This window comes from Nerophis ophidion, linkage group LG04, assembly GCF_033978795.1.
Source record: "Nerophis ophidion isolate RoL-2023_Sa linkage group LG04, RoL_Noph_v1.0, whole genome shotgun sequence".
Lineage (NCBI taxonomy): Eukaryota > Metazoa > Chordata > Actinopteri > Syngnathiformes > Syngnathidae > Nerophis > Nerophis ophidion.
Window position 1 is genome coordinate 37,603,050 of NC_084614.1, and position 25,217 is coordinate 37,628,266.

The following is a 25,217-nucleotide window of genomic DNA, read 5'->3' on the forward strand; positions in this document are numbered from 1 at the left end:
ATCTGTGTAGGGAAAATCTAAATATATTATTTAAATATTTCTCAATTGTAGAATATTTTGTTCGGTATTTCCCGGTATGATGGCCAAAAAAAAAGATGGGCTATTGTTTAAAGCCACGCGGGTAAACGTTGGTTGACAAAAAACGTCACATAGGAAGCGGTCACTCTCATTGTTACGTCACAAGATAGCCATTGGCTGTACGCTAAGGTCGCGTCAAAAGCCTTGCGTCTGATTGGCTGCTCTTACCCTCATATAAAACGGTCTGGCCGCATTTTCGCTCTTTTTCCTTCTTTCGTCGCCAAGGGCAAGCCGCCGCTCCGGTGTCCCATCCCGGCCTCCTTGTAAAAAACACAACACATTCACTACTTCGGTAAGTAAATGTGAATTCACCGAGATTTTGTTTAAAAATGGCCCGCCGTTCCGCTCGCGTTGATGATTATTTTGTGAGCGTTGTATGTAAAACGTTTAAAGAAATCCCAGTAAATGTTACTCTTTTCCAAAATGACCTAGACTGCTGACTGAATGTTCTAGTCAAACCATCCTAGGCTACATGAAGTAATCATCGGGTGGGGGGGGGGCTTGACCCGGCGCTCAGAAGGTTCTAGAACAGTACATTCTAGACAGCGCCAAGCTAACGGACCACTTCCGTTATTTTCAGCGGCGGAAATGGGACACAGTTCCTCCCCTTAAACATTGGGTACAATTTGACTAGGCCTGTACAAAAACATGTATTTGCGTTTTAAAGGCCAATTATTGTACTCTTTCTTTGTCAAGCATTAGCTTCATGATGCCATGTACTTGGCGTCATGCTATCGTTGGACAGGCTCTGAGGCCTGGTCACCATTTTGTACAGTCTTATTCTGCACAATCCGCTCTGAAAACATGGGGTATTTCTCAACATGGACGAAACAATGCTTTTGGTGTGTTTTCATTTTGAAAATGCAGTTTTAAACGTGATGTGGGTATGTGTGCTTGATATGTAAAAATGTGTAATTGTGTATTGATTATTCTTTTATGATCCAATAACACTTTTTTATCTGCTTTGTATGTTGTGATAACCAGAGTTAAAGAACAGTAACTAACAGATATAAGGAATAATGTAAACTACAACAGTGTATTTGGTGAAAAGCTTTGTGCTGTAGAATACTTTCAACATGTTTGACTGAGACGTGCTGATCAAAACTGAAATATTGATACAAGATCTTTATACTCTAATAATTAACAATTTCAAATATATTTTGCAATTGTCGAGATATACTGTTGATGTTATCTGAGACTGTATATCATTAACGGGAACAGTGTAAAGAAATTAAATAATTGGGATCTTGTCTAACTCAGTGTTTAATAACTAATGTTCCTCAGTGTTAGTTTATATGGGCACCAGCGGTACTCAATTGTAATACACTTTTCCACCACTTGTGGCATTGATCCAATCTCAAAGAATTCCAGAGCAGTGGTTCTCAAATGGGGGTACGCGTACCCCTGGGGCTACATGAAGGTATGCCAAGGGGTACGTGAGATTTTTTTTGAAAAATTTAAAAAATAGTAACAATTCAAAAATCCTTTATAAATATATTTATTGAATAATACTTCAACAAAATATGAATCTAAGTGTATAAACTGTGAAAAGAAATGCAACAATGCAATATTCAGTGTTGACAGCTAGATTTTTGTGAACATATTCCATAAATATTGATGTTAAAGATTTTTTTTGTGAAGAAAAGTTTAGAAGAAATTCATGAATCCAGATGGATCTCTTACAATCCCCAAATTGGGCACTTTAAGTTGATTACTTCTGTGTAGAAATCTTTATTTATGATTAAATCACTTGTTTGTTTTTTTAACAAGTTTTTAGTTATTTTTATATCTTTTTTTCCAAATAGTTCAAGAAAGACCACAACAAATGAGCAATATTTTGCACTGTTATACAATTTAATAAATCAGAAACTGATGACATAGTGCTGTATTTTACTTCTTTATCTCTTTTTTTCAACCAAAAATGCTTTGCTCTGATTAGGGGGTACTTGAATTAAAAAACATTTTCACAGGGGGTACATCACTGAAAAAAGGTTGAGAACCACTGGTGAGCTAAAGTCCTAAGTTTAAGTACAAAAGTTATGTCTAAAGCGGTGAAGCAGCAATGATTAATATACACAATTGTTTTCAATTTTACCAGACAGGTATATTTGCACCAAGTATCGGATCAGTATCGCTGATACCAGTAGAAATGTTACTGTAACAAATCGGCAAACTCTTGTATCGTACATCATTGTTTGTAATACTTTAAAATGTTAGATTTTTAACTGTTGGGGCTTTCTTTCGGCTGTTCACTCTGGCAATACATTTCATTTCTAAAAATCGATCAGTAGGTTAATACATTTTAAATTTGTTGCATTTATTCCACAGATAAATTATAACAGGAACAAAATGTCTAAAGGACCAGCAGTTGGTATTGATCTCGGGACCACCTACTCTTGTGTTGGAGTCTTCCAACATGGGAAAGTTGAAATCATTGCTAATGACCAGGGTAACAGAACAACACCAAGCTATGTGGCCTTCACTGACAGCGAAAGGCTGATTGGTGATGCAGCCAAAAACCAGGTGGCAATGAACCCAACCAATACAGTTTTTGGTAAGTGGAAGGTTGTTTTTTGTTCACTGAGTGAGAAATTGACTTTTTCCCTCCACCACCATCTTTATTTTACAGATGCTAAGCGATTGATTGGCCGCAGGTTTGACGAGTCTGTTGTACAGTCAGACATGAAACACTGGCCCTTCATTGTTGTTGATGACAACACTCGCCCAAAGGTTCAAGTTGAATATAAGGGTGAGACTAAATGCTTTTACCCGGAGGAGATCTCATCAATGGTGCTTACAAAGATGAAGGAGATTGCTGAAGCTTATCTTGGAAAAGTAAGGGTTTTGTATAAGAATAAAAATGCTGGTTTGTTTCATCAATTGAAACTTGTGTTTTTTTTCCTGCAGTCTGTTCACAATGCTGTAATTACGGTACCTGCCTACTTCAACGATTCCCAGCGCCAGGCCACAAAAGATGCTGGTACCATCTCTGGGCTAAATGTTTTGCGTATTATCAACGAACCAACTGCAGCTGCTATTGCTTATGGTTTAGACAAAAAAGTAAGTTGTATTGTTTTTTGTAAGTGGAGAGGCGAGGGTGGGTAGTAGTAAGATTACATTAAACATTTATAAGAAACACTGTTAAATTGCATTGCTCAATGTGCCATTTAATTTTAGGTTGGAGCTGAGAGAAATGTGCTTATCTTTGACCTTGGTGGTGGCACCTTCGATGTGTCTATTTTGACAATTGAAGATGGAATCTTTGAGGTCAAGTCAACTGCTGGTGATACTCATCTTGGTGGAGAAGACTTTGACAACCGCATGGTCAACCACTTCATTGCGGAGTTCAAGCGCAAGTACAAGAAAGACATTAGTGACAACAAGAGGGCTGTCCGTCGTCTGCGCACAGCATGCGAGAGGGCAAAGCGTACCCTGTCTTCCAGCACTCAAGCCAGCATTGAAATCGACTCCCTGTATGAGGGAGTTGATTTCTATACATCCATCACTCGAGCTCGCTTCGAGGAGCTTAATGCTGACCTCTTCCGTGGCACTTTGGATCCAGTGGAGAAATCACTTCGTGATGCTAAAATGGACAAAGGGCTGATTCATGATATTGTCTTGGTTGGTGGCTCCACTCGAATCCCCAAGATCCAGAAGCTTCTCCAGGACTTTTTCAATGGCAAAGAGCTGAACAAGAGCATCAACCCAGACGAAGCTGTCGCCTATGGCGCAGGTAAGTGTCCGAGCCTTAAGATTCACACGGGGGTCAATTTTGGGTTAGCTAATAAAAATTAATGTTCACAGCTGTCCAGGCGGCCATCCTGTCAGGTGACAAGTCTGAGAATGTGCAGGACTTACTGCTTCTGGATGTTACGCCTCTATCTCTGGGCATTGAGACAGCAGGAGGTGTCATGACAGTCTTGATCAAGCGCAACACCACCATTCCTACAAAGCAGACACAAACATTCACCACTTACTCTGACAACCAGCCAGGTGTGCTCATTCAGGTCAGTGTAACGAGTTATTTTGTCATTAAATTTTGCTGTGCTGTTATTCCCGCCGTTTGTAGTTTACACTAGAGTTTGTGAGACCAAAAATGGTTTTCTCCTTCCTTGGACTTCTGAGCAAAATGCAAACGTTAACATTGTTGAATAGCTGCAAGCATGTTAATAGTGTTTAACCTGCCAACAGGTATATGAAGGTGAGCGTGCCATGACCAAAGATAATAACTTGTTGGGCAAGTTTGAGCTGACCGGCATCCCTCCAGCCCCTCGTGGTGTTCCTCAGATTGAGGTGACGTTCGATATTGATGCTAACGGCATCATGAATGTCTCTGCAGTCGACAAGAGCACTGGCAAGGAGAATAAGATTACCATCACAAACGACAAAGGTATGGATTTAAAGTATTAGCTACTTTGAAAAAAAAAAGGTAATATAAAAAAAAGCAGACTTAAATACTTTTTTTTTTTTTTTTTTTTAAAGGACGTCTCAGTAAGGACGATATTGAGCGAATGGTTCGGGAAGCTGAGAAGTACAAGGAAGAGGACGATGTCCAGCGTGACAAGGTGTCTGCTAAGAATGGCCTGGAATCTTATGCTTTCAACATGAAGTCAACCGTGGATGATGAAAAACTTGCTGGCAAAATTAGTGATGATGACAAGAAAAATATATTGGACAAATGCAATGAGGTTATCAGCTGGCTTGACAAGAACCAGGTAAATGTGAATTCTTAAATGTAATGGTATTGAGGAGTTCAATGCACGTAACACTGGTTTTATATTTTTTTCTAGACTGCTGAAAAGGATGAGTATGAGCACCAACAGAAGGAACTGGAGAAGGTGTGCAACCCCATCATCACCAAGCTCTACCAGAGTGCTGGGGGCATGCCAGGTGGCATGCCAGAAGGCATGCCTGGCGGATTTCCAGGTGCTGGTGGGGCTGCCCCTGGTGGTGGAGGTGGTGGTGGATCCTCTGGCCCAACCATCGAGGAAGTTGACTAAACATTCCATCCTAAGCTAAATTCTATGTTTAAGAAAAAAGCGGCCCTCTTATAGCCCCGTCATGCTAAAGAGTGTAATTGGTAACATTTAGGGTTCAGGTTTGTTTTGGTTTGCAACGTGATTACTGAAAGACACAAGAGTGTTTAACGTGCATGGAGATTTCCTTGACAATAAAACTTGTAATCCGGTTTTGGATGTTTTATTGAAACCCAAATGACCATTTTACACTAAAGCAAGTTTCCCCTAGCAATTGTATACTTAGTGCAAAGTAAAGTTCGATTTATCCATCCATTTTCAACCACTTATTCCCTTTTGGGGTGGGGGGGTTGCTGTGGCCTATCTAAGCTACAATCTGGTGGAAGGCGGGGTACACCATGGACAAGTCGACACCTCATCGCTGGGCCAACACAGCTAGACAACATTCACACACTAGGGCCAATTTAGTGTTGCCAATCAACCTATCCCCAGGTGCATGTCTTTGGAAGTGGGAGGTACCCGGAGGGAACCCAGCATTCACGGGAAGGACATGCAAACTCCACAAAGAAAGATCCCGAGCCTGGATTTAATATAGGACTGCAGGACCCTCGTATTGTGAGGCAGAGGCACTAACGCCTCTTCCACCTAAAGCCCAGTTCGATTTTTATTGTCACATTTTTTATTGAATTTTTTTTTTTACTTAATATGAAACCAGCAATGACGGCGTTGTGAGAAATAAACTGATAGACGAAGTTTAAAATGTACGATGGACATTGAAAGCACCGTATTGGGCGTCTTGTTTGTGTTGTCTCTCGGGTTACTATGGCGTTTACACATGGTTATAACTGACGTCATAGAGGACCATGATCAGAAAGTGGCGCATTCGTAGTTTCGAGCACTATCGCCGGAGCAAAATCCATCTTTTCGCGGGTTTACATATTTTCGGTGTAACGAGAGCAGGTATGTAATCCACTTATTTCGCTTGTGTACGAAACTGTTAGATTCGTGTAAAGTTAAAGATAAGTTTAGTGTTTTGTTTAACTTTAGCTTTAAAGAAAAATAGTTAACACGACGGTTGTAAACTACCAGACGTTTAATGTATTAAGTACATTCAATTTATGTTGCCATTTTGAGCACGTTAATACGTATTTCCCCACATGCTCATGTAAAAACGAACAATTACTTCGCCAGTGGCTTACGGTTATATATTTATAGAATTACATACTAATATGTGGTGTAAATGGCAAATAAAGCCGTCTCATACTGTACATGTATCTGAGACGTCTTGTTTTTTTTAAAGGCCACACGATCCACCTGCCTGAACTGTTCTCACCAAATACACCATATCCGCATTAAGACACTCAAATTAGGGTTGTGCACTATATAAAGTTGGCCTACGATCGAGCTTTTTTAAGTCTATCGCCATAACGTGGTATCATGTTGACACATTGATGCTGTGTCCTACAATTTTTACTGCCACAAGCGAACGACTGTTTCCACACCGTGACGTCGCGTCCTTGCTAGTGAAATAGCTAACTAATCCTCTTCCTGGCAGTAAATAAACCAAGTTTCTTACAAGTAGCTTTATCACTGGGGGACTAAAGTACAAGCAATAGCTATGCTGCGCTATGCATCATTGGAGTTTGATTGATTGATTGAAACTTGTATTAGTACATTGCACAGTACAGTACAAAGTCCGTACAATTGACCACTAAATGGTAACACCTGAGTAAGTTTTTCAACTTGTTTAAGTCGGGGTCCACGTTAATCAATTCATGGAGCGCTTTAATGCAAAAAATGGGTGGGCAAATTGATTAAAAAAAATTGTCTAACGATACCAGGTGTAGTATCAGTTTATAGTCAATGCTACAGGGATTAGATCAATTCATACAGCCATCCATTTTCTACCGCTTGTCCCTTTTAGAGTCGCGGGGCAATATCAATTTTTCCCGTAGTTTTTTTCTTATTGTTTACAGGACTTTTAATCAGAGTCAAAACTAGTTTATGCTTATGATTAATTATTTTGTACCATTGCATTTATTTGGTTCAAAATATTGGATGTAACAGGGTTTCACGGTGGAAAAGAGGTTAGTGCGTCTGCCTCACAATACGAAGGTCCTGAGTAGGCGGTTCAATCGCGGGCTCGGGATCTTTCTGTGTGGAGTTTGCATGTCCTCCCCGTGAATGCGAAGGGTTCCCTCCGGGTACTCCGGCTTCCTTCAACTTCCAAAGACATGCACCTGGGGATAGGTTGATTGGCAACACTAAACTGGCCCTAGTGTGTGAATGTGAGTTTGAATGTTGTCTGTCTATCTGTGATGGGCTGGCGACTTGTCCAGGGTGTACCCGCCTTCCGCCCGATTGTAGCTGAGCTAGGTACCAGCGACCCCAAACGGAATAAGCGGTAGGAAATGGATGGATAGATGGGCTTCACGGTGGAAGAGGGGTTAGTGCGTCTGCCTCACAATACAAAGGTCCTGAGTAGTCCTGGGTTCAATCCCGGGCTCTGGATCTTTTTGTTTGGAGTTTGCATGTTCTCCCCGTGAATGCGTGGGTTCCCTCCGGGTACTCCGGCTTCCTCCCACTTCCAAAGACATGCACCTGGGGATAGGTTGATTGGCAACACTAAATTGGCCCTATAGTGTGTGAATGTGAGTGTGAATGTTGTCTGTCTATCTGTGTTGGCCCTGCGATGAGGTGGCGACTTGTCCAGGGTGTATCCTGCCTTCCGCCCGATTGTAGCTTAGATAGGCACCAGCGCCCCCCGCGACCCCAAAAGGAATAAGCGGTAGAAAATGGATGGGATGGATATTGGATGTAACAAAAGGAAATAAGAAAATTATTCAAATATGAAATTTATATTTTTAGACCGCCGTCATGGTTTTTTTTCCCAATTTTGATCAAATATGTAATCAGTCATAGATGTTCCCAGTAAATAGATTAGAATAAATTAATACAAGCTTTGATAAAATAACAAAACTAGAAACGACGCAATATGTCACAGCATACGTCAGCAGCTAAATTAGGAGACTTTGTAACCTGTTTCGAAATAGTTATCTTATTAATTTTTAAAAGGACAACATAAAAAAGAAAACATAGCATTTAATTGCACAATTCATTCAATTGGATGGTAAGTTATTATTGGTCATTAAAGTTTGAAAACAACTTGTAGATAATAATATAGTTTCATATATTAAAGTTAAAGTACCAATGACAGTCACACACACACCAGGTGTGGGGAAATTTGTCGTCTGCATGTGACCCATCCTCTTATTCACCCCCTGGGAGGTGAGCGGAGCAGTGGCTGCGCCCAGGAATCATTTTTGGTGATTTAACCCCCAATTCCAACCCTTGATGCTGAGTTCCAAGCAGGGAGGTAATTGGTCCCATTTTTCCCATGACGCGGCCAGGGTTTGAACCGACAACCTACCGATCTCAAGGCGGACACTCTAACCACTAGGCCACTGACTAGGTTATATATGTAAATATTACACATACTCATGGTTGGATATACAAATGTTAAGAAAAGTGAAGGATTTTCAGGGAAGAAAGGAGCGAGGTGATTTCCTTCTGTTTCTGTCCAAGGTCCAAAATGGTTTGCTCCCCACCTCCTTATCACATGAGATCTCGTAAAAGCCAGCGCTATTTCGCTGCACGACGGAACTGCAATAGAACGGCGGTGGGGATTGCAGGATGGCAGATGGTGACGCCGTCCGCGGCCGTTTCGCATTCAGTGGAAATTCTGGGTTACTCGCTCTCACATAAGTCCACTGTCTATCAGTTGCCTCCTGGTGGTTGGCTGACTGATGGTTGTGAACATGCTTGGTTTGAAATGTATAAAAGCCTGTTTTTTAAATGTTAATATCGCCGACGATCACTCTCATTTAAACGTAGCTGCCAAAATCCTGATATCCTCCCCACAAAAAATCAATTAATTGTGCAGCCCTAATATGTTCCCAATTTTTCACTATTCTCTTGTTGTGGGGCAGACTGGTTCGTACACCAATCAACCAATCAATCAATCAATCAATCAATCAATCAATCAATCAATCAAACTTTATTTATAAAGCGCAATTCGTACATAAAAGAAATACAACACAAAGTGCTTTACAAAGTTTAAAAACAATACCCCCTGTGACCCATATCCCCCATTATCACATTCATACGCACAGACACAGATACCAAACACAAATACACACACAACATACAAACATATGCAACTACAGCATACGAACAAATGATAGCATGGCTGAGTACAGAAGACATGTGAGTAAACACTATCAGAGGAGGTCATCAGACCATGGCAACCAAGACGCTGACACAAAGCGCCCCCACACGCACGGTTGGTAACCCATATGGCAAATGGTTCCCTCTGAGGAACGTTTGAAAATAAAAATAATAAAACTTGTAAAACAATAAGAACCATAAGTAGAGATAAAAGATAACATACAAGTAAGACATATAAAAATTAATAGAAAATATTAAAAAATAATTTAAAAAATCCTAAAATCCAAAACTGTTGGTATTTCTTTTTTTGCAAATATATTTTATTTAATTTTACAGATAAAATCAAATTTGACAATCATACTTGGCTCACTCAGACCCTTCATACATGCACACATCCACTTATACACACTCACATGCACATTTGAGGAGAGAGGTGCACTTGGGCTTTAACAACTCAAGGTTCACAGTATATATATTGCATATATCCATCCATCCTGCACTGGCTCAGGATCAGCAGACGATCCAGACCATAGCAAGAGGGATGAATATTCGTCGGCATCAAGGATCCTCAAGAAGTGATCTCTAGATCACCTCCCATGGATCTCTCCACTGTTCACACTCAAAAAAGAAGAAAGTCACATTTTTGTGGCTTGATCAGATGCAAATAAAAACCCAAACAAGTAAACTGTGACAAAACCATGTCAAAAGTGACAAAAAAAAACAATTGTAGCGTGGGAACAATACAAAAAAACCCCAACAATAATAATGAAGGAATAAAACAACAAAAAAGATACATCAATTAAAAAAATGTCTATAAGTTATGATTCAATATACATGTATGTCAGTAAAGGCTTCTAGGTTAGTTCCCATTTATTAAAATTTGTATATTTTATAAGCCTTATTTTTTCAAGGGTCATTACATTCACAAGTTCATTTAACCAGTTTCTGAAGTTCGGTGCAGACGGGGTTTTCCACTCTTTGAGAATGAGTCTTCTAGCCAGAACCGTCCCGAGAAGCAACGCAGCTGTAATATATTTTGGAAGTTTTTGTGTTTCTCAAGACCACCCAAAGAAAATTATATCCCTGTCGGAGACACGTTTTTTCTGATATTGATTGATTTTGATTGATTGATACATTTATTAGTAGATTGCACAGTTCAGTACATATTCCGTACAGTTGACCACTAAATGGTAACACCCGAATAAGTTTTTCAACTTGTTTAAGTCGGGGTCCACGTTAATGAATTCATGGTACAAATATATGCCATCAACATAATACAGTCATCACACAAGTTAATCATCATAGTATGGACATTGAATTATTTACATTATTTACAATCCGGGGGGTGGGATGAGGAGCTTTGGTTGATATCAGAACTTCAGTCATCAACAATTGCATCAACAGAGAAATGTGGACATTAAAACAGTGTAGGTCTTATTTAGTAGGATATGTACAGCCAGCAGAGAACATAGTGAGTTCAGATAGCATAAGAACAAGTATATACATTAGAAGTACATTTGAGTGGAGGAGGGTATTAGTAACGTGTTGAAGTTGCCTGGAGGTGTTGTTTTAGAGCGGTTTTGAAGGAATATAGAGATGCACTTACTTTTATACCTGTTGGGAGTGCATTCCAAATTGATGTGGCATAGAAAGAGAATGAGTTAAGACCTTTGTTAGATCGAAATCTGGGTTTAATGTGGTTTGTGGAGCTCCCCCTGGTGTTGTGGTTATGGCGGTCATTTACGTTAAGGAAGTAGTTTGACATGTACTTCGGTATCAAGGAGGTGTAGCGGATTTTATAGACTAGGCTCAGTGCAAGTTGTTTTACTCTGTCCTCCACCCTGAGCCAGCCCACTTTGGAGAAGTGGGTTGGATTGAGGTGTGATCTGGGGTGGAGGTCTAAAAGTAACCGGACTAGCTTATTCTGGGATGTTTGGAGTCTAGATTTGAGGGTTTAGGAGGTGCTGGGGTACCAGGAGGTGCAAGCGTAATCGAAGAAGGGTTGAATGAGAGTTCCCGCTAGAATCCTCAAGGTGCTTTTATTGACCAGAGAGGAGATTCTGTAGAGGAATCTCGTTCTTTGGTTGACCTTTTTGATCACCTTGGTTGCCATTTTATCACAGGAAAGATTAGCCTCTAGAATGGAACCTAGGTAGGTGATCTCATCCTTCCTGGTGAAAACAATGTCACCCACTTTTATAGTGAAGTCACTGACCTTCTTAAGTTTGACATGGGACCCAAATAGGATGGATTCCGTTTTACCTAAGTGTATGGATAGCTTGTTGTCAGCGAGCCAGGTGCAAATATTGAGGAGTTCAGCACTGAGGATTTGTTCCACCTGTGACTTGTCCTTGCCGGATACCAGCAGGGCCGAGTCATCCGCAAACAGGAACAATTCACAGTGGCATGCTGATGGCATATCATTTACGTATATTATGAATAGTAAAGGTCCTAGTATACTGCCTTGGGGGACTCCACAGCTTACTGAGAGGGGAGGGGACATGGTGCCGTTCACCTCTACCACCTGTTTCCTCCCCTCCAAGTAAGATTGCATCCAGCTCGATGAGGTTTCGTCGAATCCGATTGCTCGGAGCTTATCCAACAGATATACCGCCAAGTAAAAGAAGAAGATGCTGGACCAAAATGATTAAATAATTGGAAATTCCCAAAACGAATGAGACAGTGATCCTTCAGCTGATTCACATTTATCACAAAGTAAGTGTTGCTATTTCTGATAAAGGTAGAGAATAGTTCCAACTCTTCTGTCAGTAGACTCGCTATGGATGCGCTAAAAACTACAACATGGCTGACGGGGAGAAGATGCAATCGTAGGGGGCTTGACGGAGAGGACGACTTTGGCACACAAATAAGACCGCCCACAAAAGAACATTTTGAAGAGACTGTCACAAAGCAGCTTAAACAGTCTTTAAAACTAAATCTATGCAACATTTTGGCCCAGGCATCACCTTTACATGTTATGTTGACCACAAGGACATGTTTTGAATGTAGTCATAATATGACCCCTTTAATGTCGACATAAGAACATCCACCTCATGGTGACATCAGGACGTACAGTAGCCAGGCTGCAAAACCTGCAAAGGCGTTAAAATCTGCGAGCAATCATGAACCTTATGATTTGACGCTTTGGCATTGTTTAACACGAGTATCCAACATTGTAACATTTCTTATTCAGAAAACATTAAATTCATCATAGGTCCCCTTTAAATATACTTTTCAACACACTGTAAAACAAAGGTTTTCGAAATACTGTGATTCATCCTGTCAAATGAATTTGTCTTTTTTGTAGGGGTTGACGGATCTACTGGGGGACACGCTCACTGTTAGTCGCAACATGGATAACGAGCTTAGACCAGCAGATGGTTCTCCTCTGCAGAGGCGAGCAGTTTTGACCACGCAATGGGACTCTCTGGAGTCCAACACAGATAACTTGTCCCAGGAGAGCAAACAGCATCTACAAATGCACACTGATGAATATATGCTGATTCAAGGGAATACGTTGGACATCTTGAAGGGGAAAGACTGGGAGGATGCAGTTGCAGGTGACACAAATGAAGATTTCCTGCTTTCTGATGGCATTGAAGTTTCAGCACAGCCCCACACGAAGAGGAAACCTGTAATTGACACCCACATAAGGTATGTCTTAATGCAAGAAAATAAGCATGGTGCAGTTCCTTCATGAATTATTAATGCCTCAATGACACATATGTATGGTGCAGTCCATTTCCAAGTTTTGTGTGTTGATTGTTCTGTCTTCGAAAACAGCGGCTTTAACTAAAAGTGGCTGTGTGTGTGTTAATGCTAGGGTCAAATATCATGAGACATTATATAGACACAGAAACAGTGAATAGAAGACAAAACCAGCGATTGCTTTTCTCGGACGAGGAGAGTGACCCGGAGAAAGTGTTGTCAGTTACAGGCTCCAACTCACCCTGGAAACCTTTCTCCCACTCCCCCCGCATTTTATTCATTCGGGAGGCCCTGCATCACACACACACACACACACACACACACACACACACACACACACACACACACACACACACACACACACACACACACACACACACACACACACACACACACACACACACACACACACACACACACACCACACACACACACACACACATCTGTACTAAGGGAAGAGGGGGATTTACAGCTGTGTTGGAAACATAACACCCGTGTTGATAACATCCATCCATCCATTTTCTACCGTTTATTCCCTTTGGAGTCGCGGGGGGCGCTGGTGCCTATCTCAGCTACAATCGAGCGGAAGGCGTGCTACACCCTGGACAAGTCGCCACCTCATTGCAGGGCCAACACAGATAGACAGACAACATTCACACTCACATTCACACACTAGCTCCAATTTAGTGTTGCCAATCAACCTATCCCCAGGTGCATTTGTTTGGAGGTGGGAGGAAGCCTGAGTACCCGGAGGGAACCCACGCATTCACAGGGAGAACATGCAAACTCCACACAGAAAGATCCCGAGCCCGGGACCAAACCCTGACTACTCAAGACCTTCGTATTGTGAGGCAGACGCACTAACCCCTCTTCCACCGTGAAGCCCATGTTGAAAACATAACACATTCAAATATAAAAACATACAGTAACTTCCTGTGTTGCTCTGTCTCATCTGCAAACTCCTTGTTGCGGTTGGCAGGTCAACCTAAGTTCAATCTAACGCCAAGTTTTGTTTCTCTTCAGTTTGTCTAACACAATGCATAAGCAAACAATCGTATTTGAATAAAAATGAGATAACTTATTTACAATTAATCCAACAGTTATGTACATGTGTAGTTACGTCATTACGTGTTAAAACCCGGAAGAGGGAAGGTTATAATGCTTACAACACTATGGAAACCAAGGACCCTTCTCGGCATTCGCTAAACGGTTGCAAAAAGTGATATATCACTCACTCACTCTGAACAGTGTCTAGAACAAGTGTTCACAATCTACACTTCTAAAAAAATATTACATTTCATGCATTAAAAGTGAATGTTAACAAGTGCATTTAAAATACAAATATTCCATGTATTCAAAATTGAGCTCATGGCGCACATTTAAAAGGAGAGCTCATGGTGCACACTACAAAAAGGGAAATCTTCCAACAAGTCATATTTGAAGATTTCTAATGTTTTTATATAATTGTATTTTATGTCAATGGTTTTCAGTGTTTTTTAATTAAATTTAGACATTTACTTTTGTATTGACATTTTACGGCTTGTTATGACTTTTTTGTTTGGATAATTGTCCATTTTAAAAGGAGCAGGACAAACATAGTCATCTTAGGTCAATTAGGTGTGTCCCGATCCTACATCAATATCGGATATCAGTCCAATATCAGCAAAAAGTTTTACAGAAAACATGTATCGGTTGATATTGTTTTGCATGTAAAATCTCTGATAAAAGCAGTCCTGCGACATGTTTACGTGTGCAAAACTGGACAGCCGGTTAACATATAAATGTCCTACAATGAGGACACGACTTTGGTCTTTTCGAGTATTTTCGTGAAGTCATTTACAAAAGATAAATATGGTAGACTTTAGGCTACTAAGAGCGTGTTGCAACACAGCAGCTAAGCATACGATGGATAGCACACAAGCGAGACATACTGTATAAAAAAGGTGTTCTGGTTTGACAAATATTGCAGTCTAAAACAGACTATTTATCAATATAAACAGATATCAAATAATTACGCTTACATAGTTTTTACAGATTCAAAGAGAGATGGCTACCTTTCACATTTGAACCGATACGGTACCAATTAACAGTACGTGGGAATCGATACGGTTACTCAATGGTACCTGTTTTCAGTACAATGCATTTTCATTGTTTAATAATACATACATTTTTTTGGTAAATTGTATAAATGACCTAATTATAAAAACTGCTGTTATATTTTTTTCTCTATTACAGAGTCTCATTTCCAAGTAATACTCCAAGATGTTAGATAGCAGTACTGTATAGTGTATGTCAGAGTTGTGCATAGCTTGTACTCGGTTATGTGATTTTTGAATGGAAGTGAACAAAATGGTGGTCAACCAAACTAACATGGCTACTGCAGAGCTACCAAACCTCACGCTTTGAGCGTGAGAGTCACGCAATTTAACAGATTTTCACGCCACACTTGACATTTCTCGCGCTTATATTTCCCCATTCACCACACTATATTTATTCTTTTCATAATAACAAACTTTTTTCTTCGTGATATGTCATAGTATGAGTAACTGATTGAATGGCCGAAATAACCAATCCCAGACCAATTGCATTAATTATTGTGCCTAAACCTAGCCAACCACGGAAGGCACCACGCAATGTAAACCAATCAAAAGCAATAAAAGGCGTTTTTTGGCGTCTCTATCTTTCAGACACACCACAGCGCAGTGTTGTCAACCTGATGACTTTCTCGCTAAAAGTAGCAGCTTTCCTACTCCTCTAAGTGACTTTCTTTCTCAAAACCAACTAGCGACAAATCTAAAAAATTTTTTTTAGATGTCCTCAACGTACTAGCGGCAGCTGAGCTTTTCCTCACAGGCGTCTCTGTCTACCGAATATCTGCCCTTAGACAGCTGATACTGGAAAGCACATATTGTTGTCCTTTGAAGTGCAATTGCACTTAAGTTTCATTCCAGTCAGAGCAGAAAGGACATCAATCCATCAATCAATGTTTACTTATATAGCCCTAAATCACCAGTGTTTCAAAGGGCTGCACAAACCCCAACGACATCCTCGGTAGGCCCACATAAGGGCAAGGAAAACTCACACCCAGTTGGACGTCGGTGACAATGATGATTATGAGAACCTTGGAGAGGAGGAAAGCAATGGATGTCGAGCGGGTCTAACTTGATACTGTGAAAGTTCAATCCATAATGGATCCAACACAGTCGCGAGAGTCCAGTCCAAAGCGGATCCAACACAGCAGCAAGAGTCCCGTTCACAGCGGAGCCAGCAGGAAAACATCCCAAGCGGAGGCGGATCAGCAGCGCAGAGATGTCCCCAGCCGATACACAGGCAAGCAGTACATGGCCACCGGATCGGACCGGACCCCCTCCACAAGGGAGAGTGGGACATAGGAGAAAAAGAAAAGAAACGGCAGATCAACTGGTCTAAAAAGGGAGTCTATTTAAAGGCTAGAGTATACAAATGAGTTTTAAGGTGAGACTTAAATGCTTCTACTGAGGTGGCATCTCGAACTTTTACCGGGAGGGCATTCCAGAGTACTGGAGCCCGAAATGAAAACGCTCTATAGCCCACAGACTTTTTTGGGGCTTTGGGAATCACTAATAAGCCGGAGTCCTTTGAACGCAGATTTCTTGCCGGGACATATGGTACAATACAATCGGCAAGATAGGATGGAGCTAGACCGTGTAGTATTTTATACGTAAGTAGTAAAACCTTAAAGTCACATCTTAAGTGCACAGGAAGCCAGTGCAGGTGAGCCAGTATAGGCGTAATGTGATCAAACTTTCTTGTTCTTGTCAAAAGTCTAGCAGCCGCATTTTGTACCAACTGTAATCTTTTAATGCTAGACATGGGGAGACCCGAAAATAATACGTTACAGTAGTCAAGGCGAGACGTAACAAACGCATGGATAATGATTTCAGCGTCTTTAGTGGACAGAATGGAGCGAATTTTAGCGATATTACAGAGATGAAAGACGACCGTTTTAGTAACGCTTTTAATGTGTGACTCATAAAGGAGAGAGTTGGGTCAAAGATAATACCCAGGTTCTTTACCGTGTCGCCTTGTTTAATTGTTTGGTTGTCAAATGTTAGAGTTGTATTATTAAATAGAGGTCGGTGTCTAGCAGGACCGATATTCAGCATTTCCGTTTTTTTGGCGTTGAGTTGCAAAAAGTTAGCGGACATCCATTGTTTAATTTCATTAAGAGACGCCTCCAGCTGACTACAATCCGGCGTGTTGGTCAGCTTTAGGGGCATGTAGAGTTGGGTGTCATTAGCATAACAGTGAAAGCTAACACCGTATTTGCGTATAATGTCACCTAGCGGCAGCATGTAGAAGCTGAAGAGTGCAGGGCCAAGGACCGAACCCTGGGGAACTCCACACGTTACCTTAATGTAGTCCGAGGTCACATTGTTATGGGAGACGCACTGCATCCTATCAGTAAGCTAAGAGTTAAACCAAGACAGGGCTAAGTATGATATACCAATTCGTGTTTTGATACGTTCTAATAAAATATTATGATCGACGGTATCGAAAGCAGCGCTAAGATCGAGGAGCAGCAACATAGATGACGCATCAGAATCCATCGTTAGCAATAGATCATTAGTCATTTTTGCGAGAGCTGTCTCCGTAGAGTGATTTGCCCTGAAACCGGATTGAAAGGTTTCACATAGATTGTTAGATGCTAAGTATTCACTTAACTGCTCCGCAACAATTTTTTCGAGGATTTTTGAAATAAAGGGAAGGTGAGACACCGGTCGGTAGTTCACCATGAGGTCAGGATCGAGGTTAGGTCTTTTAAGAAGAGGATGAATAACCGCTTTTTTGAATGCTAGGGGAACAGTGCCCGAGGAAAGTGATAAGTTTATAATATTTAGCACTGATGGACCTATTAATACAAAGAGCTCCTTGATCAGTTTCCCAGGAAGAGGGTCAAGTAAACATGTTGTTTGTTTTATTCCATTTACACGTTGTAACAATTCCTCTAATGTTATTTCCTCAAAATGAGAGAAACTATTTTGGGGGGCAGTATCCGTCGTATATACAATCGTATCAGTGTTAATAGAACCCAGTTGTAGCTGGGACGCATTGTCTTTAATCTCCTTTCTAATGACTTCAATTTTCTTACTAAAGAATTGCATAAAGTCATCAGCTGAGTGGGTGGAGCTACTGGAAAGGGTCCCTTGTTGGGTTAGCGATGCTACCGTACTAAAAAAACTTTAGGATCGTTTTTATTACGGTGGATGAGATTTGAGTAATATTTAGCTTTAGGTAAGGTAAGCATGCGTTTATAAGTTATTAAACTATCACTCCATGCTTGATGGTGCACCTCAAGTTTAGTCGTGCGCCATTTTCATTCCAGCTTTCTACATAATAATTTCTGAGCTCTAGTTTCTTCTGTAAACCACGAGGTACGCTTTTTTGGAGCCTTTTTTAACTTTAGCGGCGCTATGTTATCAATGGTTTCACGCAGGGCGTCGTTAAAGTTGTTAGTGAGGTTATCAATAGAGCCCACATACTTTGGGAATGGTGCCATTACCGAGGGCAGTAGGTCAGCAAGAGTTGTCGTTGTGGCCGTAATAATGTTGCGGCTGCTATAGCAGTTATTATTATTATAAGTTTGACGAACATGCATCTGAGCCTCGAATTTTATAAGGTAATGATCGGACAATACTTTAGTATACGGGAGTATCGTAACTTTGGAAACGGTGATACCCCTGACAAGCACTAGGTCTATTGTATTACCGTTGTGATGCGTGGTTTTATTTATTATTTGTGTAAGACCACAGCTATCAATTATAGTCTGGAGCGCTACGCACGGTGGGTCCGATGAGGTATTACTATGGATATTAAAGTCCCCTATTATGATCATATTATCGGCGTCCGTCACTAGATCAGCAACGAACTCTGAGAATTCATTGATAAATTCCGAATAGGGCCATGGGGGGCGGTAGATAAGTCATGTGTAGAGGCAGCGGTGTGACAGACCTCATAGTAAGCACCTCAAACGATTTATATTCATTATATATGTTAGGACTAAGGTTAAAGTTTTCGTTGTATATTACTGCGACCCCCCCACCCCTTTTAAGGGGACGGGCAATATGCGCATGTGTAAAGTTAGGAGGACATGCCTGATTTAGCGCAAAAAAGTCGTTTGGTTTAAGCTAGGTTTCGCTGAGACCGATGACGTTTAGATTGTTGTCTCTGATGATATCATTAACTAACAACGTTTTGGGACACAATGATCTTATGTTTAAAAAACTATATTATAGGTAGTGGGCTGTTTTAGGGAATTGTTGATCAAATTATCCGTAGTAGCAACATTAATAATGTTGTGTTTATTATGCCCAGTGCATTTAGTATAATTACGACCATATCTAGGAATTGATACGACGGGAATTTTCCGATTGTTTGTTTGTTTCTTTGATAAACTGAACGCATCATAGTTTGCCACCTCAGTAGAAAGCATATCCAACTCTGAAACAATCAAAGCAGAAAAAACTTGTTCTAATTTAACTGATTCGTTACCCAGACCCGTAGTCTCGCATCTTCCATTTAAATCCGTCTTCAGGGTGGAGGGAAGTGGTGTTCTGTGGGGATTAGCCTTCTGCTTTGTTTTTAGCACCGCTCGGCATCCGCGTTTCCGATCACACCGCTGGCGTCTGCTCCGTAGACGGCCCCCGCTGGTACTATACTCCCCTGCTTCACAGGCCGCTGGATGTACCCGCCGAAGTATTCCCGTGCTAGTTAGCAGGTCTAGCAAGCACGCGTCTATCAGTCCAAAATGGCCCGATATGTCCACATCCAGAAGTGTCTGGCGGTCATACATGCGCACCAACTCTGTGCATAGCTGCTACTGTTTCTGCCTTGGTTTATTTAAAGTGTGAGATTAATGTTAATGTTTTTGTCAATGGCATGCTTCTTATAAAAACAAACTGATGTTGATGAGTTAATGTTAATGAGCCAGTCAATAGATTTGGTTTGTTCGTGAATATCACAACGCTTCAGTCTTTTGATCAAATTTGATACTCTTAACATTTAAAAATGTAGAACAAAGAAAACACAACTAAACTAAGAATTAACAGAAGACAATCTATTCTAGGGGTTGGCAACCCGCGACTTCCGTAGCCGCATGCGGCTCTTTGACCGCTCTGATGTGGCTCAGCCGCATACTTGCCGACCGCCTGGAGAAGTCCGGTAGATTTTTCCAATTTTAGTGTCTCTATCAGAAATCTTCAGGGTAAACATTTTTTGATTTTCACCCAGACATCCAGCTTGAGGGCGTGCCGTGATGACAATGCCTCTAACACCCTTTCTACATGTCATCGCACCAGGATTTTCGCCATGCTATCTGCATGCCGGCAGGCCGTTCACATTTTGGATGCGACCTCTATCTGAACGCATGCGCAACTGCAAGGCATACTTGTTCAACAGCCATACAGGTCACACTGAGGGTTGTGATATAAACAACTTTACCACTCTTACTAATATGCGCCCCACTGGGAATCCACACCAAACAAGAATGACAAACACATTTCGGGACAACATCCGCACTGTAACACGACATAAACACGACAGAACAAATACCCAGAATCCCATGTATCCTGACTCTTCCGGGCTCCATTATACACCCAGCTACCACCAACCCAACCCCGCCCACCTCAACCGATGCACGGAGGGGTGTGTGTGTGGGGGGGGGGGGTAGCTCTGTGTAGAATGTATCCCGGAAAAGTCAGTATACATGGGATTCTGGGTATTTGTTCTGTCGTGTTTATGTTGTGTTATAGTGCAGATGTTCTCCTGAAATGTGTTTGTCATTCTTGTTTGGTGTGGGTTCACATTGTGGCGCATATTAGTAAAAGTGCTAAAGTTGTTTAAACGGCCACCCTCAGTGTAACCGGCATTGCTGTTGAATAAGGATACCTTGCAGTCTCTTACGTGTGTCTGCAACAGCCTCGTCAAACAATTCTTTGGGCTTGCAAGCTATTTGTACAAGCTATAGAGGGCGGCAGCGTCATCAGAGTACGCCCTTATTATTGTTCATTAGGTGAACACCAGCGTACATTCAAGAGAATAATTACTCTAAAATTCGGGAGTCTCCTGGGAAAATTGGGAGGGTTGACAGGTGTGATGCTGTCAAGCGGCATTCATATAAAACTCGCGGGCCGCACTAACATTACATTTTCATATTGAGGTGCGGGCTTGGGTGTCTGAGACCCCTGGTTTATACATAGCACAAAGCAAAAAAAACCTCTGTATGCAGTATTATTTCATTATAAATTTCAAAAGAGTTATGTGGCTCCCATTGTTTTCTTTACTTTGTGAAACGGGTCAAAATGGCTTTTTGAGTGGTAAAGGTTGCCGACCCCTGATCTATTCAAAATTAGAAATGTTTAACTCCCTTTTTATGTCTCCCACTATGTTTTTCCTCTCTCCTACAGCATCCTTCCATACTTCCATCCATTTCTACCTCAGTTCCTTTGGGTTCGCCGAAGGTGCTGGAGCATAACATCTATTGTAATCAATTATGCAAATTAGACAATTTTGTCATCTAGCAACTTTTATCACAGTCAACAGCTACTTTCCTTACTGATGAGTTGGCAACACTCGAAGATGAAGAGCGCTCAGAGGAGATTGAGGACATAGAGGACTGAGATGTAGAAGAGATACCAATTGTAAACACAGATGAGACCCAAAAGCCAGCAGAGAAAACATCGGAGATTATTTTAATTTCAAATTCCTGGTTAATTAAGACTTGCATTAGGAGGCCACAGTGCAGGGAGAGCTGCTGGTGGTGAGGACATCAGCCCCAAGTATAAATCGACTCAAAAAGGGCCACATTTTTCAAACGCATCATGCCACTAAAGTCTATTGTCATTTTCTGAAACTTGGCAGCCCTGGTACTACTGTGCAGCAAACAGTGTGCAAACTATCTTGGTATGCGAAGGCCAAGATCTTACCAGGTAGGAAAACTAAAGCAGATACCAGCAAAAAACCCAACTATGCAATGTAATCGATCTGTATACGTGATCAAAAAAAGTTTTGTTGAGTGGTTTACGAAACTCTCATATCAAAAGTGTGTTTTAAGAATTCCGAAGTAAGTTACAGTACAAATAATGTTAAGATAATATTAAGATAAAACTAAAAGTAGATTAAATAACTTTTAATGAAGTGATCAATGCAGATTTGTGCGTTTTTTGACTCTGCTCCCTTGGACTTGAGTGCTATATTCAACAGCTACTTTTCTCGTCGACATTTCCTAAACTCTTGACATCTTTTGCCCTGCTGGATTACCTCTTGAGGAACTTTAAAGAAACATTTATCCTTTTCGCTATTTGAACAGTTCCAACAACGCAAACATAGGTTTATTCTCAAGCTTTATCATTTTAGCACCTGTCCTCTTTTCTTTTTACATGCTTATTCTGGGTGCTGGGTACTGTTTCACAGATGATATTCAAATATATCTACCTGTAACAGTAAGCAATACCCAGGTTGCCATGACTACTCTGCAGAACTGTTTGCAGGATGTACGGCATTGGTTGGGGGCCATTTTATTTATACTTAAACAAAAGTAAAACAGAAATCGTCATAATTGGTCAAACAAACCCGCTGCAAGGACCTGACAGTGCTATTGGTCCTCTGTTCTCATATTGCCACAAATCAACAAGGAGCCTTGGAGTCACCTTTGACAGTTTACTTAAGCTTGACAAACAAATTAGCTGTGTCACTAAATCCAGCTTCTTTCAGCTAAGAATCCTTGCAAGAATAAACCATTATCTTCCACAGGCTGACTTTGAAAGAGCTATCCATGCATTTGTGACATCACGCCTGGACTACTGAAATTCGTTGTACGTAGGCCTGGATCAGGGCTCTCTCCAGCGGCTACAGCGCTTGCAGAACTCTGCTGCTCGTCTTTTAACTAAAACCAAACAACGTAAGCACATTAACCCTGTACCGGCTTCCCTTCATTGGCTCCCAGTTACTTTTAGATTTAATTTTAAAATGTTACTTATTGTTTTTAAATGCTTTTACACAGAGAAGTCCCACCCTATCTTTTTGAGCTGCTGCAGCCTAATTGTCCCACGAGGACCCTGAGGTTTTCAGACCGGCTCCTCCTGGATGTCCGAAAAAACTAGGCTAAAAACCAGAGGAGATTGAGGCTTCTCAGTGGCAGGGCCCAGACTGTGGCACAACCTTCCACTATCTATTAGGTCCTCCCAGTCGCTGAGTCAATTTAATCTAGGCTAAAAACACATTTTTACTCCCTGGCATTCAAATCCAGTTAGATAGGATATTTTGGTTGTTTTTATTTTTTGTTTTATCCTTTTCAATGTATTTATTACATTTGAGTATTTTGGGTGAGATATTGTACACTTATTTGAAGGTATATTTTACTACTGTATTTTATTCATCCTTCCATGTTACCATATAAATGTGACACTGTGTGCCCCTTTTCTTATGTCTGTAATGCACTTTGGCCAACTGGGGTTCTTTTTAAATGTGCTATATAAATACATAAACTGAACTTAACTTAAGTAAGGCAAAATGCAGCCCAGAACACTTGATCACCACTTTAAGTCTTGTATATTTATAGAGCCAGACGTGACGTCAGGTGATTTGTTTAGTCTTTATTTGAAGGGACAATGCACAGAAACATTATGCTCAAAGACAGATATGCCCTGTACTAGATTATAGCTAAATAGCTAATTTCCATCTGCAGTCCCTGGCTACCTAAATTAAAGGGATACAAAAATCATACAATAAAATTATGACAATAAAATCATATCATATCACGTAATCAAATTAAGAAAAGTCATAAAATACCCTTTCATGGACACAACTTAATATACAATACAACCACATCTCATTTACATCATCACACAAAGACAATACATGCTCTTGTTCACATCTGTCATCATTTGTAAAAACAACCATGATTTTAAGAGGTACACCTCACAATTATAGGTGAGGTGAATCCGGTATAGTTCGGTTGGTAGAGCGGCCGTGCCAGCAACTTGAGGGTTGCAGGTTCGATCCCCGCTTCCGCCATCCTAGTCACTGCCTTTGTGTCCTTGGGCAAGACACTTTACCCACCTGCTCCCAGTGCCACCCACACAAGCTTAAATGTAAAAAAAATAGATATTGGGTTTCACTATGTAAAAGCGCTTTGAGTCACTAGTGAGAAAAAGCGCTATATAAATATAATTCACTCACACACTCACTCACAATTTACAACAAAAAGGCTATCATGGATAAATATAATACACATTAAGTTGATCTGTCAAACATAGTGCCTACCTTAGTGACCGTGTGAGCAGCTTTGATTGCTCCAAAGCCAGTTTTTAACTTCAATTGTAAATAAAGAGTAATCTAAACTTGTCAAGTTTGTTGTGAGGTTGTTCCATCTCTTTTTGGCTTTATATGAAAAGGAGGATTGTGCAAAAGATGTTTTACATCTGGGTACGCTACACTTCCCCCTGGTGAAAGCTCGTGTGTTTCCAGTTGTCACAGCAGATATAAACTGGACAAAGTGCTTACGTGGCGCTGGTGCAGTGTTATTTAGGATTTGATGGGCCATTCGTATTGATGCTAATCTTCGAATGTTATCTATGTATAACAATCTAAATTGTTACACTCTATTGAGAGAGTATGGACAACTAAACAGCAGGCACCAAGTTGGGTACCGAGGACTGTGAGGCTGTGCCCGGAAGCATGCTATTGCTGTCTTTTTGACGCAAGTTTTCCTGATGAAGTAAACCAAAAATAATAAGTCTAAGTATAGTTCTAAACAGCTCCAGCTCATTAACTTACATTAAGGCTTTTAAATCTGTCAAAGTATAATTTTGGGGCAATTTTGCGGGCAGTATTAATGCAACAAGCTGCTACATTCATAAATAAATGATAAATGGGTTGTACTTGTATAGCGCAATATGTATTAGTTTAGTTTGGGTTGTTGGTGACACATACCGAGAAGGTGCAATTTTGAAGCAAAGTTTTGTCAGTCAAAGTGCATTCACTGTTACTGAGAGTGTGATGTACCTCGTTTCGAATGTGTATGTATTGCTTACCTCGCACAAGATACTGTGGTCATACAAAGCAAGGTTGTATGCTTAGCGTTTTCACTAGGAGCACCGGGGCTACTAAATGAAAAAAAAATTGTAGTACAGAACAATTTAGGAGCAATAGAAAGTGTCCAGCTCTGAAATAACACAATTGTATTATTAA

General features: G+C 40.8%; 2 protein-coding genes across 3 annotated transcripts in view; both read left to right on the forward strand.

Moving 5' to 3' along the window:
- Positions 1–216: 216 nt before the first annotated feature.
- Positions 217–5,266, forward strand: hspa8 (heat shock protein 8). 2 transcript variants are annotated; one of them, XM_061898031.1, is made up of 9 exons: positions 217–370; positions 2,407–2,632; positions 2,708–2,913; positions 2,986–3,138; positions 3,256–3,811; positions 3,883–4,085; positions 4,270–4,468; positions 4,561–4,793; positions 4,869–5,266. In XM_061898031.1, exons 2-9 carry the CDS (start codon positions 2,428–2,430, stop codon positions 5,076–5,078), a joined length of 1,965 nt encoding a protein of 654 aa, XP_061754015.1. In that variant the 5' UTR covers positions 217–370; positions 2,407–2,427; the 3' UTR covers positions 5,079–5,266. The 2 variants fall into 2 exon arrangements, with proteins under 2 accessions (XP_061754015.1, XP_061754014.1); XM_061898030.1 differs by having other exon boundaries at positions 2,407–2,913.
- Positions 5,267–5,379: 113 nt separating this feature from the next.
- Positions 5,380–25,217, forward strand: part of jhy (junctional cadherin complex regulator) — a 93,625-nt gene continuing 73,787 nt past the window's right edge. Inside the window, exons 1-2 of the mRNA XM_061898032.1 lie at positions 5,380–6,014; positions 12,589–12,935. Of these exons, the coding sequence (XP_061754016.1) occupies positions 12,634–12,935 (302 nt within the window). The 5' untranslated portion in view covers positions 5,380–6,014; positions 12,589–12,633. The remainder of the gene's footprint in view (positions 6,015–12,588; positions 12,936–25,217) is intronic.

Coding starts and splice junctions, on each gene's coding strand:
- hspa8 (XM_061898030.1), top strand. CDS start 2,428: ATGTCTAAAGGACCAGCAGTTGGTATTGATCTCGGGACCACCTACTCT. Junction 2,914..2,985: donor CTGAAGCTTATCTTGGAAAA/GTAAGGGTTTTG, acceptor TTTTTCCTGCAG/TCTGTTCACAATGCTGTAAT. Junction 3,139..3,255: donor CTTATGGTTTAGACAAAAAA/GTAAGTTGTATT, acceptor ATTTAATTTTAG/GTTGGAGCTGAGAGAAATGT.